Raw genomic sequence first — 15,910 nt, forward strand, 5'->3', positions numbered from 1 at the left:
CATATATAATTAATTTTATAATTAAAAATCTTTTTCAATTGCGATCCTGATCCAAAAATAGATCTTTAGCGCGAATAATCATTTCATACTCGATGATTCGTGACGAATAAATAAACTATGCGCAGGTAGCTGCTTTTCCGCGATTATGTAAACTTATTTTAATACGTTGATAAAACACATTGTAAATTACGCTAAGCGAGTCAAAGAAAATTCAAGGAAATAAGAATAAAAAATATGATCAATAATTCATATATAATGATAATATTAAAGTGGAATATTCGCATCATAGAATGCAGTGCGAGTTGTTGTTTCTGAATTTTAAAGCAACTTATCATCTTTATTATAAAATAAAATGACGCAATGGCAGAAATTTCCGTAACTAATATCGTTAAATAAAACTTGTTATTCATCCGATGGCCTTTTCTCGATCTCATGCTCATTCGCCAATTTGGTAGGCTCTAGTTGTACAATTTCAGAATCGATCGATCGCCTTTGTCGTAAGTTTCTCACGATAAGATGCCAACGACAAAGATGGATATCGGTTTCGCTAGAGATCAACACTGGAAAAAACGATTCTGTCAGAGGTGACATTTTTTTCTTAATACAAGAGAATCACAGCCATTTTTCTTTAATCTTAAATTTTCCTTCGAAAAAATTAGGCAAAGACGAGGAAAATTGATGGAAATTTAATAAATCTGGTCTTATGAATGCTTCATTCGAAAGTGATCGAGATATTTGATGATGCAATCGTTCAAATTTAAGAGAGATTCATCATCAATTAACATATATAGCAACCTCGAGCGAGCGTTTTTGCAAAGAGACTTTTTGCAAGAGACTGCAAGGAGAGTGAGATTATTCGCGGTGGTAGTTTGATCCGAGCGATCGCGACGCGCGTTTCTAATAATTATCTCTCAGGAGCTCCTGAGAGAGATCCCTCGAGATCCCTCATTTAGATTGTGATCCCGAAATATCCCAGTTAAGGCGGCAGAAACACCTGAGTTTCCTGGTAAACTTTCGAGCGGCTGACTCTCTCGCAGTCGTTCGATTTTTATCCGACGAAGAAGGGCTCCGCGAAGAAGGAGAAACGTGCGTTGCCTCGTCTCGTGCATCAAACGCGTAACGCGGAAAGTGTCCCGAACTGGGACAGAACCCCACCCGCGATCTCCATCGATATCCCGATGGCCTCCGGTCTCTCTCCCCCTTTTTTCGCCTCTCGTCGGCTGGTTCTCTCGGTGCCTTCCCTTTCGATCTTTGGTCCTCGCTACCATCCGGCCGACATCGGTGAGGTTTACTAAGAGAGCACGCGTTCCTCCGAAACTTCAGTGCAAAACGCGCGCTCGAACTCGAAGGATCCTCCACTTGATAGAGAAGAGAAAGGGGTGAGAAGGAGCGCGCGCGAAAGATAGAGGAGACCCTGTTGATTTGCACGGGCTCTCGATGCGATGTTGAATGGTTTAAGGGTGGTTCCTCGTGTGTTTATTTGACTGTGAGTTTTCGGTGCTTTTGATCTTGAAGAAAATGAGGCCTCGCGAGGTTCTTTTAGTATCGTTCGCGCTCATAGCGCTCGGAACTACAGCGAGTAAGTGTAATTTTGAAAAATATAAGTATTTTTTATATATTTACTTATCACTTATATCAAAGGAAAATTTATAGATTTAACAATCCAGCCTTTGCATGAAATTTTATATATTAATGATTTTATTATATTTCAGAATATCATTTATTAAAATTTATTTTTGAAATTATCCAGAATTTTATATTTTAATTTTAATTAATAATTAATAATTAATAATTTTAATTCGTTGTTCTTTTGGCATCGTTGTTGACATCGGTCTTGTTTGCGAGATGGCCTTTCACTTCCAGTGGCATATAAAAATTATTTACGTCCAGACATTTGTTAAGACATCACGTTATTAAGTAAGACATAAATGTTCAAACGTAAATAATTTTTATATTTTCATTCATATGTTCAAACGTAAATAATTTTTATATTTTCATTCATATGCTTTATATATAAATTTTATATAAATCTTAGCTGAAAATAAAAAGACTTTATGCAAATGAAGAGCTTCAAGAGACAAAACGCTTCTTTTTCGATGCAATTTTGTGAAATTGACTCAAGTAAACATATGTGTATTAATATAAATTATATTCCCCGCGTAATTCTCGGCTAAAGTGAAAATTGCGTGGCACATGACACAACACACAGAGATAAATAGGACGCATCGACGATGCGAAAAGCGATCTTCTGCCGATTGCGTTACCACGCGTATCGGATACACCGTCCTTTAAGGTTGAATTACGACACGTATGACCGGAGCAACCACTCTCAGCAAGGATGATACCATTTATATCATCAACCTCGCGTACATTCGAGCTTCTGACTTTTTTCCAAGAATCACATGACGTAATGATCAATACATTTTGCCTCTTCCACTATTAATATTGGTCTGTTTTACAATTGAATGAAATGAAACGCCTTTTGTTCTCATCTGTCAAGATGATCGCTTTCAGCAGCAAGGCATTGTTTTATACGAAATGTTACATAATACGTAAAAATGAATCCTTTTGCTTCTGCCTTCATATATCGAGAATGTTATCTAATTTTTACGATTCTAACGAGATTCCGCGAGTGGCACGTGGCGCGTAAGTGACAGCTGCAGTATTTATAACGTCATATTTATATATGCAATGAAAAGTATACGAACGTCACGCAACTTTGCGCGACGTTTAACGCTCAATCAGTCGCGCGATAATTGCATACGCAATTATTACCTCAATGTATCCGGGACTGTTGATTATTAATCGATCTCGCATAATCCGCGGATGCTTAATCTCCCGCGGATCATCCTCCGCTTCGCTTTTTTACGAGAAGCGACCTCGCGTGTCCATGCAAAACGATTGGTACAGCAACAATCGCAGCTTAACGCACCGGTGACCGGTGCGATGATGACAACCATTGAAACTCCCGTAGCATCTCCGCTAAGTCATACTTCTTGTCTGACACGTGCGAAATCGAACGAGCGATCTTGTTCTGTCGTAGAGTGCCCGAAGAAGAGAACGTCGCCGATCAGAGAGATTCTCTGCTACACTTCTGCCCTCGATGCACAGCTGCTGGCCGATTCCATATGCAGCTGCACCACTCTGGTGCATCAACATCACGACATCCGGGATCTCTCGATTTCTGGTAAGTTCAATGCATCCTGAAAGATAATACATGTATTATTAGTTTTAATATTTTGCGATCGAAAAAGTAGATATAATTGAAAAATAGATATCGATTATGAGATAAAATTGATAAGTTTGATTTTTGAGAAAATTTAAATGGATAAATATAATTGATTACTGCATAGATTGCTGCAAAATTCTGTAAATTGAATTTATTCTTAAATAAATGCGACATCGATGATATTTCAGATATTGTCGATTTGTAAAAATCCCTGAAAGAGATGCACCCGCCTCTTCAATTGGTCATTTCTGTTCACGATCTCTTTAATATTTTGCGATCGAAAAAGTAGATATAATTGAAAAGATAGATACCGATTATGAGATAAAAATGACAATCGATTTTTGAAAAAATTTAAATGGATGGATATAATTGATTACTGCATAGATCGCAGCAAAATTCTGTAAATTGAATTTATTCTTAAATAAATGCGACATCGATGATATTTCAGATATCGATTTGTAAAAATCCCTGAAAGAGATGCATCCGCTTCTTCAATTTGTCATTTCTGTTCACGATCCCTTTAATATTTTGCGATCGAAAAAGTAGATATAATTGAAAAGGTAGATACCGATTATGAGATAAAAATGACAATCGATTTTTGAAAAAATTTAAATGGATGGATATAATTGATTACTGCATAGATCGCAGCAAAATTCTGTAAATTGAATTTATTCTGAAATAAATGCGACATCGATGATATTTCAGATATTGCCGATTTGCAAAAGTCCCTGAAAGAGATGCACCCGCCTCTTCAATTTATTATTTCTATTCACGACCCCGAGATGACACTCAGAAATTCGACCATAGTTCGACAGGAAGCTGTTGCTCGGATTATGTCCGTTATAAATGAGGTATAGTATACTCTTACTAGCTACTGTTTTATTTTTTCAAAGCGATATTTTTATCCTCTTCTTGATAACTTTATTAAGTAGTCACGTTGAATATATTTTAATAATCGAACAGTTAATAATATAGCTAAATAAATAAGGAATAAATGGAAATGTAAAAACGTAAATATTGAATCGTGAAACCAAATATGTCGGTACACAAATTAATTAAGAAATTTTCCAAGGTGGATGGCGTGGAAATGAATGTGACAGCGGGTTCCAAAGAACGTCTTTACAATTTCATCAAAAATCTGAAAGACGAAATGATACGAAAATCTTACGACAAGAGGATCTTTCTGACTTTGCCTATTAAAGCGGAGGATCTGGCCAAGCAATTCGATATGAAGGAACTCGTAAAGTAAGAATTCTGTCGTCGACATATGATTATTCATTCAACAAAGTGTTTTGAAAAAAATTTTTACTAATCGTCGACTTTTATTTTCCATTTTTTCTATTAGATATGTCGATCTATTTACGCTGCCAACGGATTACATGACGGACGAGGACGAAGCCTTTGTCACCTTTCACCCTTCGCGTTTGATGGGACTCTTCGACATGCTAAACACGGACAGCTTGGTGGACTTGATAAGCGAATTAGGTGCGCCCAAGCATAAGATTATGATGACTTTGCCGGCCAATGCATACAGATTCGCTTTGAAGCACGAGGCCGAGAACGCTCCCAGGTCGCAAACTACGGAAAAGGAACCTACATCTATCGATCGCGAACAGGTGCACGCGCCCTTTCTAGCTATATTTTTTCTACAGTTAAAAAAAGACGAATTTGTTCTATGATTATATTAGCTATCCTTAAAATTTTTCGAACTTCTCGATCATCTTGTAGCTTTGCGAAGCCATAAATGATGGAGAATGGACCGTGGAACGAGATGAAGACCTCACGGCACCGTATGCATTTCAAAACGAAACGTGGATCGCTTTCGAGGACAAGATCTCAGTTGGAATAAAGGTTCATATGCACATCTGCTAATCGCTTGCCCAAAAAATATTACAATTTAATATAGAAAAAAAATTAAAAACAAATAAAAATTGATCAGTTTGCAAGATGTCTAATTTCAGGCGAAATACGCGTTGCTACGGGATCTGGCTGGATTGGCGGTGCGAGATGTAGAAAACGATGTAAAAACCGAGTGCGAGATGCCACTCACGGAAGAAATATATCGTTCCTTCACGGAATTTAAAAGAAAATCGAGGCAAGCCGTATTGAACGCGCTGGAAGAGGATCTTCATGTATACGAGAATTTGTTTCTATATTTCATTTTCGAATTATTTCGTCTATTCTACTTTTCCAAGATTGCAAGTCGTTAAATTTAATTTCAGCAAACTCAATTCTCGTATCCCAATAAAGCGAAAACGTCGAGCTTTCGCGTCGTTCGTGTAGTGGATACGGAGGGACAAATTAGAGCTGTGCGCGAAAATACGCAAACCGAGTTTATCTGCAGAAGACAAGGCTACTTTGTTCATCCTAAAAGTTGCAACAGGTGATGAGACAGCGATCTATATAAGTTAAATTTCAAGATAAGATAAGGATATAATTAAACTCGTCATCTCATCATTTCGCAGATTCTATCGCTGCGTGAAATTCAATCAAGCGATAGAGGATTATTCCGTCTTTGAATTCGATTGTCCGGCCGGTCTGTCGTTCGACGAACGCACCGAGGTCTGCGTCTGGCCGGGTTCCTTGCCTCAGGGTTCTCCCTGTCCAGGTAGCAGCGAGATAGCTCCCGTTACGCCCAAGAGATTCGAATGCTCCCAACCTGGCTACTATGCGGATCCGCAAAACTGTCGTTGGTTCTTCGCTTGCATGGACTTGGGTGCGCTAAACTTTTTACATTATTATTATTGTTATCATATATAATTATATATAATTAAAAATTATATATGATACATGATAAAATTATATATCATATATAATTATATATATAATTATATATGATATATATATGAATTATATATATCATATATAATTTTATCATATATCATATATATTTTATCATATATTATATCATATATGGACTTGGATGCGCTAAATTTTTACATTATTATTATTGTTATCATATATAATTATCATATATAATTATATATAATTATATATAATAATTAATTATATATAATTATATATAATTACATATAATCATATATAATTATATATAATTATATATGATATATATTTTATCATATATCATATGTAATTTTTAAAATTGAAAAAATATGCGAAAATTTAAATAAGACTATTGTTACATACAACTTCATGAATCGACAGGCGAATCGCAGTTAATGGCGTTCGAATTTCGTTGTCCGTACGACTTGGTGTTTGACGAGAAGAAATTAGTATGCGAGTGGCCCTGGCTGGTCCCGGCTTGTTCGGGGTCTGGGTCGGCTTACACCAGGACAGAGTATTATGGGGGACACACCGCAGCGGGAAGTTCTACGGGAGGTGCCACTGGTGGTTATATTACTGGTGGTTTGCCAGAATACTCCGTCACGGGTCACTCTAACATAGACTATTCTAAAGCCGGCACTGGTGTTCAAGGAGTAAGTTACTTTACAGGATCCACCGGGAAACATGCTTCCGGGGCTGACGCGGTTTCTGGATACGTGGGATCGCCTGGTGCAATTGGTATCGATTATTCTAAACCTGGATACCGAGGCACAGTACCCTCTATTCCGACTTATACTGGACCGTCTATATATTTCGATTCGATATCTCCTGCGGGAAAAAGTAGCACGGGATATTCCACGTCGGGTAGCAAAATTAGCAGCACTGGATCCACTGGATACAGAGTTGATGGCGGATACTCTGGTGGATATACTGCACCATCGGGAGGAGTTACTACAGGTTTCTCCGGATCTACAGCAGGAGGATATTCTGGAACCGCTGGTGGAAGTCATTTGACAGGAGGAGGTGCAATTTATTCAGATAAACCTGAACCAAGTTACTCTGCAGCGGGCGGATATACTGCATCATCAGGATACTCTGGTGGATATACTGCATCAGGAGGAATTACTGCAGGATCTACAGCGGAGGGATATTCCGGAACCGCTGGTGGAAGTCATTTGACAGGAGGAGGTGCAATTTATTCAGATAAACCTGAACCAAGTTACTCTGCAGCGGGCGGATATACTGCATCATCAGGATACTCTGGTGGATATACTGCATCAGGAGGAATTACTGCAGGATCTACAGCGGAGGGATATTCCGGAACCGCTGGTGGAAGTCATTTGACAGGAGGAGGTACAATTTATTCAGGTAGACCAAGTTACTCTGCAGCGGGCGAATATACAGGAAGCGTTGATGCGAGTAAACCGATAGTAGTGACTTATCCAAAAACGGGCTACTTCGCATCCACAGAATCGCCCGGATCATCTGTCAATATTCGCGTAGATTCCGGTCCTAAATACGTCGGCTCGACGGGATCGTCTGGTTCAATTGATGTCGATTATTCTAAACCTGGATACGGAGGCACAGTATCCTCTATTCCGACCTATACTGGACCGTCTAGTATATATTTCGATTCGATATCTCCTGCGGGAAAAAGTAGCACGGGATATTCCGCGTCGGGTAGCAAAATTAGCAGCACTGGATCCACTGGATCCAGAATTGATGGCGGATACTCTGGTGGATATACTGCACCATTGAGAAGAGTTACTACAGGTTTCTCCGGATCTACAGCAGGAGGATATTCCGGAACCGCTGGTGGAAGTCATTTGACAGGAGGAGGTGCAATTTATTCAGGTAGACCTGAATCAAGTTACTCTGCAACGGGCGGATATACAGGAAGCGTTGATGCAAGTAAGCCGATAGTAGTGACTTATCCGAAAACAGGCTATTTCGCATCCACAGAATCGCCCGGATCACCTGTCAATATTGGCGTAGATTCCACCGGTCCTAAATATGTCGGCTCGACGAATTTATACACAAGCTCCGGTGCGTTTAATGCCGATGGTTATTCAGCTTCTCCCGGCATTTATTCAGGAGTCAGTCGTCAACCGTCGTTCGACAAAACCGGCTCGGCATTTGGCATTGGATCGTCTTATCCTGGAGCTATCGACGGACAATCAACTGCAAAGATATATGAAGGATCGATCGGTACGGGATATTCCAAAGCTACAAGCGGGATTTTACAAGGTTCGACGAGTTCAGATCGAGCCTCTTCAGCAACTCATTTCGGTAGCGATGCCTCAAAATCCATCACTTCAGGAATTTCTGCTGCCTCCGGCCATACTGATGCTACGATTACTGATAGCAGATATTTTGGAAGCGGTAGTGTACCATCTTCTGGAGTGGCAGGCGCTTCCCCGACAAGATACGGCGAGGAAGGATATACAGTTCCCGTATTCTTATTACATGGAGAACCGACCTATCCCTTGATTAGACCAACAGGAGCTGAAATAAAAAATCACACTGGAATACCAGGCGTAATAAGAGATTACGCAAAACCCGACTTAGTGAGACCTAATTTGAATATCAGCATTTTCGGCAATGAAATTCCTACCTCTTACGATATTCCAAAAGGCGGTACGATCGTGACTGGGAGCGGCGTCCAAGGAAGTATTTTTACCGATTCGACTTCAGGAACTGTCTTCAGGCCTGGAAATATTCCCGGTGCGACATCGTCTCCTGTCATTCATGAAGGCACTATTTTAACAGGAGGAGTACAACCTGGATATATCGCTTCCGCAACACCACAACCGGGATACGTGATTACAGACGACTTGAAAACTGCAAATATCGGATCAGCTAGTCCGGGAACTTTAATATACGGCTCGCCAACTCCTGCAATTTCGGTGCCCGGTCCTTCGTCCGGTGTCGATTTGAAAGGTGACATTACCCCAGGTATCGTTATTTCTGGACAAACCGCTCCTGGAGTATCTATAGGAAGTGCCGCTCAACCAGGAATCGAAACTTCAACCATTAAATCCTACGTATCGCAAGCAGGAACAACTTATCATGGCGGTGCCGCAACAAGAGGATGTTCAAGTTATCCGGGCGAAGGGTTGACGCCGACGCGTCCTCAGGGCTACAAACCTGATGGCGGATGCGGCATCAACACTGCTTATGATACCGGCAAATATTCGGAAAGCGACGTGCCGGATTATAGACCGACCAGCGCCACTCTTCCCGATTCTATCGTACCTGGAGGTAGAATAGAAGGTATCAGCAATGTTATTTTTGGTCCTACTTCACAAGGTTCGACTACAGCCGCGCCAGGGTATTCCTCGCCTACATCGGCCGTTTTCACACCGAGTGGATTCACGAAAACTGGCTTAACCAGGACAGGTATAACTACTGCGATTCTCGGAGGCGGTGGTAGCTACTCAGTAAGCACAAGCGAGCGCCGACCTGCTTATCCAGAGAATATCAGTGAGAAAGCATTCGAGGGAGCTGGGTACACAAAGATATCATCCAGTAGCAATGCTGCTGACTTATCTGTTACCTCGACTCCGCCTGGCTATTTTTCAACAGCCTCGCCGAGTCGCATCACTCAGCGCGTACAGTCAGCTACTTCCGGCTATTCGTATCCTAAGCCAAACGTTCAACTCGGAACAAGCGGTATAACATTCACACCGTCGTCATCGATTGAAAATAATTTACCCATTACGTCGCCAAAGCCGTTCTCGAGTATTAATGTAGACGATGGATCGGGCGGCATCAATGTAGCGTTTGGATCTAAGATACCAACAGTGCCGGCCGATCGTCGCTTATCAACATCGACAGTTTCGCCTGTAATTTATACTACCAAACGCCCAGAAATTTATAAAACGACTCTCTTCGAAGCTGCTAAGGTTCCAGTGTCAACCTTCAGACCTATTATCGATACCGGGTACAGGACAGTAACAGCTCCTTTGAACAATCCGTTCTTAGCCGGTCAATTTGTCCAACAAACTGGCAGTTCGCAAGCTGCATCAACATCTAACATCGATTTAGGATCATCTTTCCAACAGACTGATTTCAGCAGCAAAAAGGATTATGGTTCTTCTCTAGTTTCCGAAGAATATCTTCCAGCAAAAGCTTCAACTAAGCCTGGTGTAATCGCGTCTACCACGAGGTATGAAGTACCTGAGGTGACTGTGCGTCCAGATAACGTCGGGATAACGTACAAAGAACCTTCATCGTTCGCGTACAAAGGTCCTTCCTCGATCACGTCGCCTACTACCTTCAGGCCTTCCAACGTGTATTACACCGGTCAAGGATTTTCATCTTCCACAGAAACAACGTCTAGCGGCTCCCCGACAAACCTAGATATTTCGAGAGACAAGATTGACAAATTAATTACAAACTACAACAGAGGCACTGTAAAGTATATGTCAAACGTATACGATACCACTGCGATCTCAGGATTCGGTTCGACCGCCAAGAAATTCTCGTCGCCCGGTTCGACGACATCTTCGTACGAAGTCGCCACAAAGTCTCTCGAAGACAAGGGCAAGGTCATCGTGAAGTGGAGCGATCTGCATCCGCTTCTTCTAGGCAAGCTTGGAGCGGAGTGTACGTGCAAAGCTGATCCTTTCGCCACTCTTCGTGGCCCAGTGAGGAAGTTGATCGCCTCTTCGAAGGGCAAGGTGGATCTCGCCAACTACGACTCATCCGAGATCTACGTCGATCTCGAGAACAGCTCTTCTTCAGAAGAGGTTTCCTCTTCTGAAGAAGAGGTTTATGACGGTTTTCCGGCGCAACCCTATAAAATTAGCCCGCATGAAACGTCGACCAACCAGCCGTCGTCCTCTTACTTACCTGTAGCTTCGACGACAGTCAGCACGAGAGATTTCGTACCGAAGGGTTTTCGTACCGAATCGTTCACAGGTAACGCACCTTTCGGAGTCAATCTTGGTTTTCGAACTGGCAGGAAATTGAAGGACGTCGATTCATCACCGAACTCGATCGCCGAGGACGATCTAGAGGAAGATCCTGATCAAATAATCAACGGCGCCACCGATTGCGCCAGGCCAGGCCTCTTTAGACACCCTAGTCTCTGCAATAAATTCTACGCCTGCCATTGGGATCAATGGAAGAAAAAATTCACGCTTCACATCTTCAATTGTCCGATCCACTTGACGTTCGACTCGAAAGCGAGCGCGTGCAATTGGCCGAGTAAGGGTCCAGCTTGCCAAGCCGACAATCTATTAGTGTAAATTCGTCATTAGACATTTGTATCTCGCCGTCTTCTTTATACCTTTATGATTTGATGATCGTTTTCTTTTGTACATAACATACAGAGACGAAAGTTTAATTGTAAAAATGTTAGAAATCACTTCTCAGATCGTTCGTGTTAATTCAATTCGAGAGATTGATTCGTCATTACACAAACAATGAGATGTTGCGATAATATCATCAAATATAGAACGACTTACTTTCACGCGGATTGGTCTCTGAGTACTTGAAGAGATTGATGGCTGTTTTGAGTCCATCTTGACACCTAGATTCCCCTTCCTCCCAAACGTTTCCATTGAAGTATCGATGATATCTCGTTGAAATAAATCTTGTAACATCGGAGAATGGACTCGTGAGAAGGTTGAAACTCGTCGAGACGTAAGGGGAAGGCTAAGTCCAAGGCGATCGAGATCCAGGCTGCGGGAAAGCGTCAAAGTGAAAGTAGTCCGTGCCCGCGTCGATCTAAAAACTGTCGAGTAGTATTATTTATATTCTTATATTCTAAATTTATATGTAAATATTGAATAAATCGTTCAAAATATCCATCTGCTCAAAAATAAGAATGAAAATAATAATAGCGTTACTTTTACAAAATTATCGAGGCGCTAAAAATCTTGAGAAAATCTTGAGAACGTCAAATAAAACTTATTCTCTTTGTTTAATTTTAAATAGCGCTTTTTTATAACATTTTTATTAAATATAACAAGCGTTTCTTACCACAGGTAGATTTCATGTCGGCTTCTTCTATATGACGTAATGATATAATCATAACGCATAATTGATGTAGTTTCCGAATTTTGCGCTTTCCTTTTCGGTGTTTATGATTTTCCATGACATTCCTGAAAAATAATAAACTTATTATTATATTCTCATGCTATGCATTTATGTTAATTTTCCGTTTCTATCACTATTATCGTAAAAAAATATTATTTATACATATTATTTAGTCGCTAATGAAAGAAATTTAGCGATAACGTCGATATATTTTTTTCCTGCAATTCTGACAGCGCTTTAAATACTATGTCATCGAATATTGTTACAATTTTAATAAACAATAAATTACACGACACAAGATGCAAATGTATTTGTTAATTGATTCCCATATATTCGTTGAAATATTAAAAAACTTCAGCAAAATTTTATCAGCCAAAAATTGCAGAAAAATAACATACATAGATAATTATTTTAAACATGTATTATTTCTTTAAAAAATTATATATTGGCACATTTTTATTTTTGGACTTTCAACTCGATAATTAAAGATTATTTTCTCAAGTGGAAAGAGAGATCGATTAGCGTTTTTTCTTTATAAACTTGTGTCTCTTTGCATTTAAACTATTGATATCAGAAGAAGCGAGATGATCCTTTATTTTCAAAGTTTACTTTTCTTTCTCGCCGAGAAATTGTTACTTTTGTCACTACTTGACAAGCCGACTTGCCAATCGACGATTGGAGAGGGGTCACCATTACCAATCAGCGGGAAAGAGAGCAGCCAGTAGAACGGGACGCAAAACGAAAGAAAAGGCCGGCATCGACGTACGACTCGTTAGTTCGGGCTAGGAGGTGATATAAAGGCGAACCGGGATCTGTCTTGGCCCGATTTGTTGCCTATAACACGAAAGGATCAGTTCGATTTAGCGAGAAGCCCGTCACTGCCGCACCACTTTTCACCATCATGTAAGTTTCTTACTTGTTTCTTATCATATTTTAATTAACACTTGATTTGTCGGCTTTATCAGGCATTAATTGTAATTTAATTGCAATTAAATAAAAGTTATCAAAAATTTCCAATCACGTACAGATAATTATTGAAAAAATTGATTCTTCTTTAAATAAAAATAATAAATAATAATAATAATAATAATAATAATAAATAATAAATAATAAATAATATTAAATAATAATAAGAATCTAATAATAAATAGAAATTAGATGTTTCAAAAGAATCAATTCAATCTAATAATAAATAGAAATTAGATGTTTCAAAAGAATCAATTCAATCTAATAATAAATAGAAATTAGATGTTTCAAAAGAATCAATTCAATCTAATAATAAATAGAAATTAGATGTTTCAAAAGAATCAATTCAATCTTCTTCTTATATCTCCTGTTTGTGTGATTGTTTTAGAATTTATAACAACTTAGAAACAATTTATAATAATTTAGAAAGAGATTGAGTAATGATAAATACTCTGTAATTATAAATATGGAGTCAGATAAAATTGCTAGTGTGTATTCTAATAACGAAGATAAATAGACTCGTATTTTGTAAACGGCGTAGATTTAATTTGCATGAGACTGAGATTCGCAATAATAACATGGCAAAGTGCTAAAGATCTCTTCATCGCGTTACGTAAACGCAATAATAAAAACGCGATAATCGTCGACCTTGCGACCGCTTTTACTGCAGTTCCGGCTTATCAATTAATCAAAATGCAAATAATCCACTTATTAGACTTCCAAGTATCCCTGGTATATTATAAATACTTATTTAAAATGTAACTACGCGATGCGTTTCGCTCCGATAATCAATAATTTGAGCTTCAATCGTATCACAAAGGATCTTACTTTCTTTAAAGCGAAAGTTAAGTTTTCCCATTCATTAAGGACAAATTATACTCTTCAATATCCGAACATTAAACTCTTCAAACTTTAATACCATTCAATTACGATTACGAAATTTGCACATTTAATTTTTGTAAAAATAAATAAATGATAAAGAGATAATTTAAAAACCAATTTTACGAGACAAGAAGCGAAAGAGTAGACTAAAGAACGCGCGTACAGAAAGGACGAACCTGGATACTTGGTTGAGAAGTAGCCGCAAGCAGTGAAAGTATCTCGAACCGATTGAACTTTACCGGGAACTTTACCGGGAATGGTCACACTGGCAATTAAACGTCAGGCGAGCAAAAAGAGGCGAGGATATGAGCGTAAAAATTTTCTTTACGTCCACGTGACGCGTTACGCAACCACGTGTTATCGCCTGTCAGTTGCGCGTAGACATCTCGTGTCATGTTTATTTCAAGCTATTTCGCATAATTTCGAAGCGCAGCACTCAATTTTTCTCACATTAAAATCGATATTTTCTCATGAATCAGAATTCTGTATACAAAGTTAAATTAATTGTGATATATTTGTTATAAATGATAATTTTTTTGGCACGATAATTTTTTTATAAGATTCGTTAAAATCAAATCACCTTCTATTCTTTATTTTATTTAATTTACGGTTTAATTATCAAGGAACTTATATTGTTGAAACCTGGCAAAATTATTACATAAAAAAATGAGACATTTTTATAGAATAAATTAATAAAAAATAAACCTCAGAATGTCAACCTTTTTAAAGAATCTTTTAAGTAGAATCTTTGAAAATAAATTTTCATTATATTCAGAGATGCAGACAAATATATACTTACTCATTTGTATTTGAATAGGGTGGTGTGGGCGGTGTTGATATTGGTAGCGGTCGCGTTGACTGATGCAGCGGTACCAGATCCACCAGAAAATCCTGGTATCACTACGATAGGCTCCAAGAAATTGGCGACTGCCGCCGACTGCGCCGGGGTTGTCGCCTTCTCTGCTACTCAAGGCTCGGTAAATGTAAGTCATCGTGATTAATAAGTTGAAATTTAAATAGTCATAACACGAAAGAATAAAAGTCTCCAAGTTAGATTACTTAAACTATTTTAAGGAACCAAATACATATCAATCATTAACAACAAAGGGAACAAGCTGGTGTTCTCTTGATCACTGAGAATGCAATATAAAATTTTATCATTATTGCATTTATATGTAAATGTAACAGGAAGCTAAACTCGTTCTCTCCGAGACACTGGTGGACAAAGGAGTCGGTTACGCGGCGGAGACAGGCATCTTCACTACGCATTGTCCAGGCCTCTACCAATTCAGTTTCGCCGGGTATGGTAGCCCGGACCTACGGTTAACGTTGAAACGCAAATTGAACAAGTCTGACAGTTGGAGACCAATTGTCAGCGTTGGTACAGGCGGAGGAAGCAATCTTGTCCTACTGGACGTCGAAGCTGGTGATCAGCTGGCTGTCTTCGTTGAATCCGGAAAGATCACCGACGGGGCTACCTTTACGGGCCATCGCGTTTACAAAAGATAAGCTGAATCGTTAAAACCTTCATTGACATCAGATTGATCATTGTTATTTAAAAAAATGAAATTATAAAGTACAAAAATAATTACAACAGAAAATCCGTGATATATCAATATGGAAATATTTGATTAAATCTCAGTTTCGAATCACATTTTCAATTTAAAAATTATTACATTATGTACGTAATCAGTTCAGTAAAGAATTTTACAGGTAAATCATCTTATGAATCAATAATTTTTCAAATAAATACAAATCTTTTAAATATAAAGAAACAAGTTTTGATTAAGTATTAAAGATTGAAAAAGTAAGATATGTATGTGATTAACAATATTAGGGATAATGTCATTCTCTTGAATTAATAAGTTTCTAAAATCGTCATCAATATACATATTAAAAAAGCATTTGAAAGGGAAAAATATTAAAACGCTTTTGTAAAATCCAAGTTATGAATATCAACGTTATTTCACTTAAAAGGCTTTCTTGTGTGCCGAAATAGAGTTT

The 15,910-nt window shown here is 38.7% G+C and overlaps 2 protein-coding genes across 3 annotated transcripts; both read left to right on the forward strand.

Annotated features, from left to right (window-relative positions):
• Positions 1–840: 840 nt before the first annotated feature.
• On the forward strand, positions 841–12,344 carry LOC105255681 (mucin-19-like). Of its 2 annotated transcripts, XM_011265118.3 has the most exons (10): positions 841–1,579; positions 3,044–3,187; positions 3,935–4,080; positions 4,302–4,474; positions 4,575–4,845; positions 4,958–5,080; positions 5,191–5,361; positions 5,452–5,612; positions 5,695–5,945; positions 6,395–12,344. In XM_011265118.3, exons 1-10 carry the CDS (start codon positions 1,519–1,521, stop codon positions 11,263–11,265), a joined length of 6,372 nt encoding a protein of 2,123 aa, XP_011263420.2. In that variant the 5' UTR covers positions 841–1,518; the 3' UTR covers positions 11,266–12,344. The 2 variants fall into 2 exon arrangements, with proteins under 2 accessions (XP_011263420.2, XP_011263419.2); XM_011265117.3 differs by lacking the exon at positions 841–1,579 and having other exon boundaries at positions 2,857–3,187.
• A 440-nt stretch (positions 12,345–12,784) lies between these two features.
• Positions 12,785–15,488, forward strand: LOC105255683. Its single transcript, XM_011265122.3, has 3 exons — positions 12,785–12,961; positions 14,724–14,889; positions 15,095–15,488. Coding segments are annotated over exons 1-3 (489 nt in total). The 5' UTR covers positions 12,785–12,959; the 3' UTR covers positions 15,416–15,488.
• Positions 15,489–15,910: the final 422 nt, after the last annotated feature.

The sequence above is a fragment of the Camponotus floridanus genome, unplaced genomic scaffold (assembly GCF_003227725.1).
Source record: "Camponotus floridanus strain SB8 unplaced genomic scaffold, Cflo_v7.5 scaffold35, whole genome shotgun sequence".
NCBI lineage: Eukaryota > Metazoa > Arthropoda > Insecta > Hymenoptera > Formicidae > Camponotus > Camponotus floridanus.

Excerpts from the sequence above, each read along its gene's own strand:
- LOC105255683 (XM_011265122.3), top strand. Across the intron at positions 14,890-15,094 it reads CTACTCAAGGCTCGGTAAAT|GAAGCTAAACTCGTTCTCTC; the intron begins GTAAGTCATCGT and ends TAAATGTAACAG.
- LOC105255681 (XM_011265117.3), top strand. The coding sequence starts at position 2,947 with ATGATGACAACCATTGAAACTCCCGTAGCATCTCCGCTAAGTCATACT. Across the intron at positions 3,188-3,934 it reads CCGGGATCTCTCGATTTCTG|ATATTGCCGATTTGCAAAAG; the intron begins GTAAGTTCAATG and ends ATGATATTTCAG. Across the intron at positions 4,475-4,574 it reads GATATGAAGGAACTCGTAAA|ATATGTCGATCTATTTACGC; the intron begins GTAAGAATTCTG and ends TTTTTCTATTAG.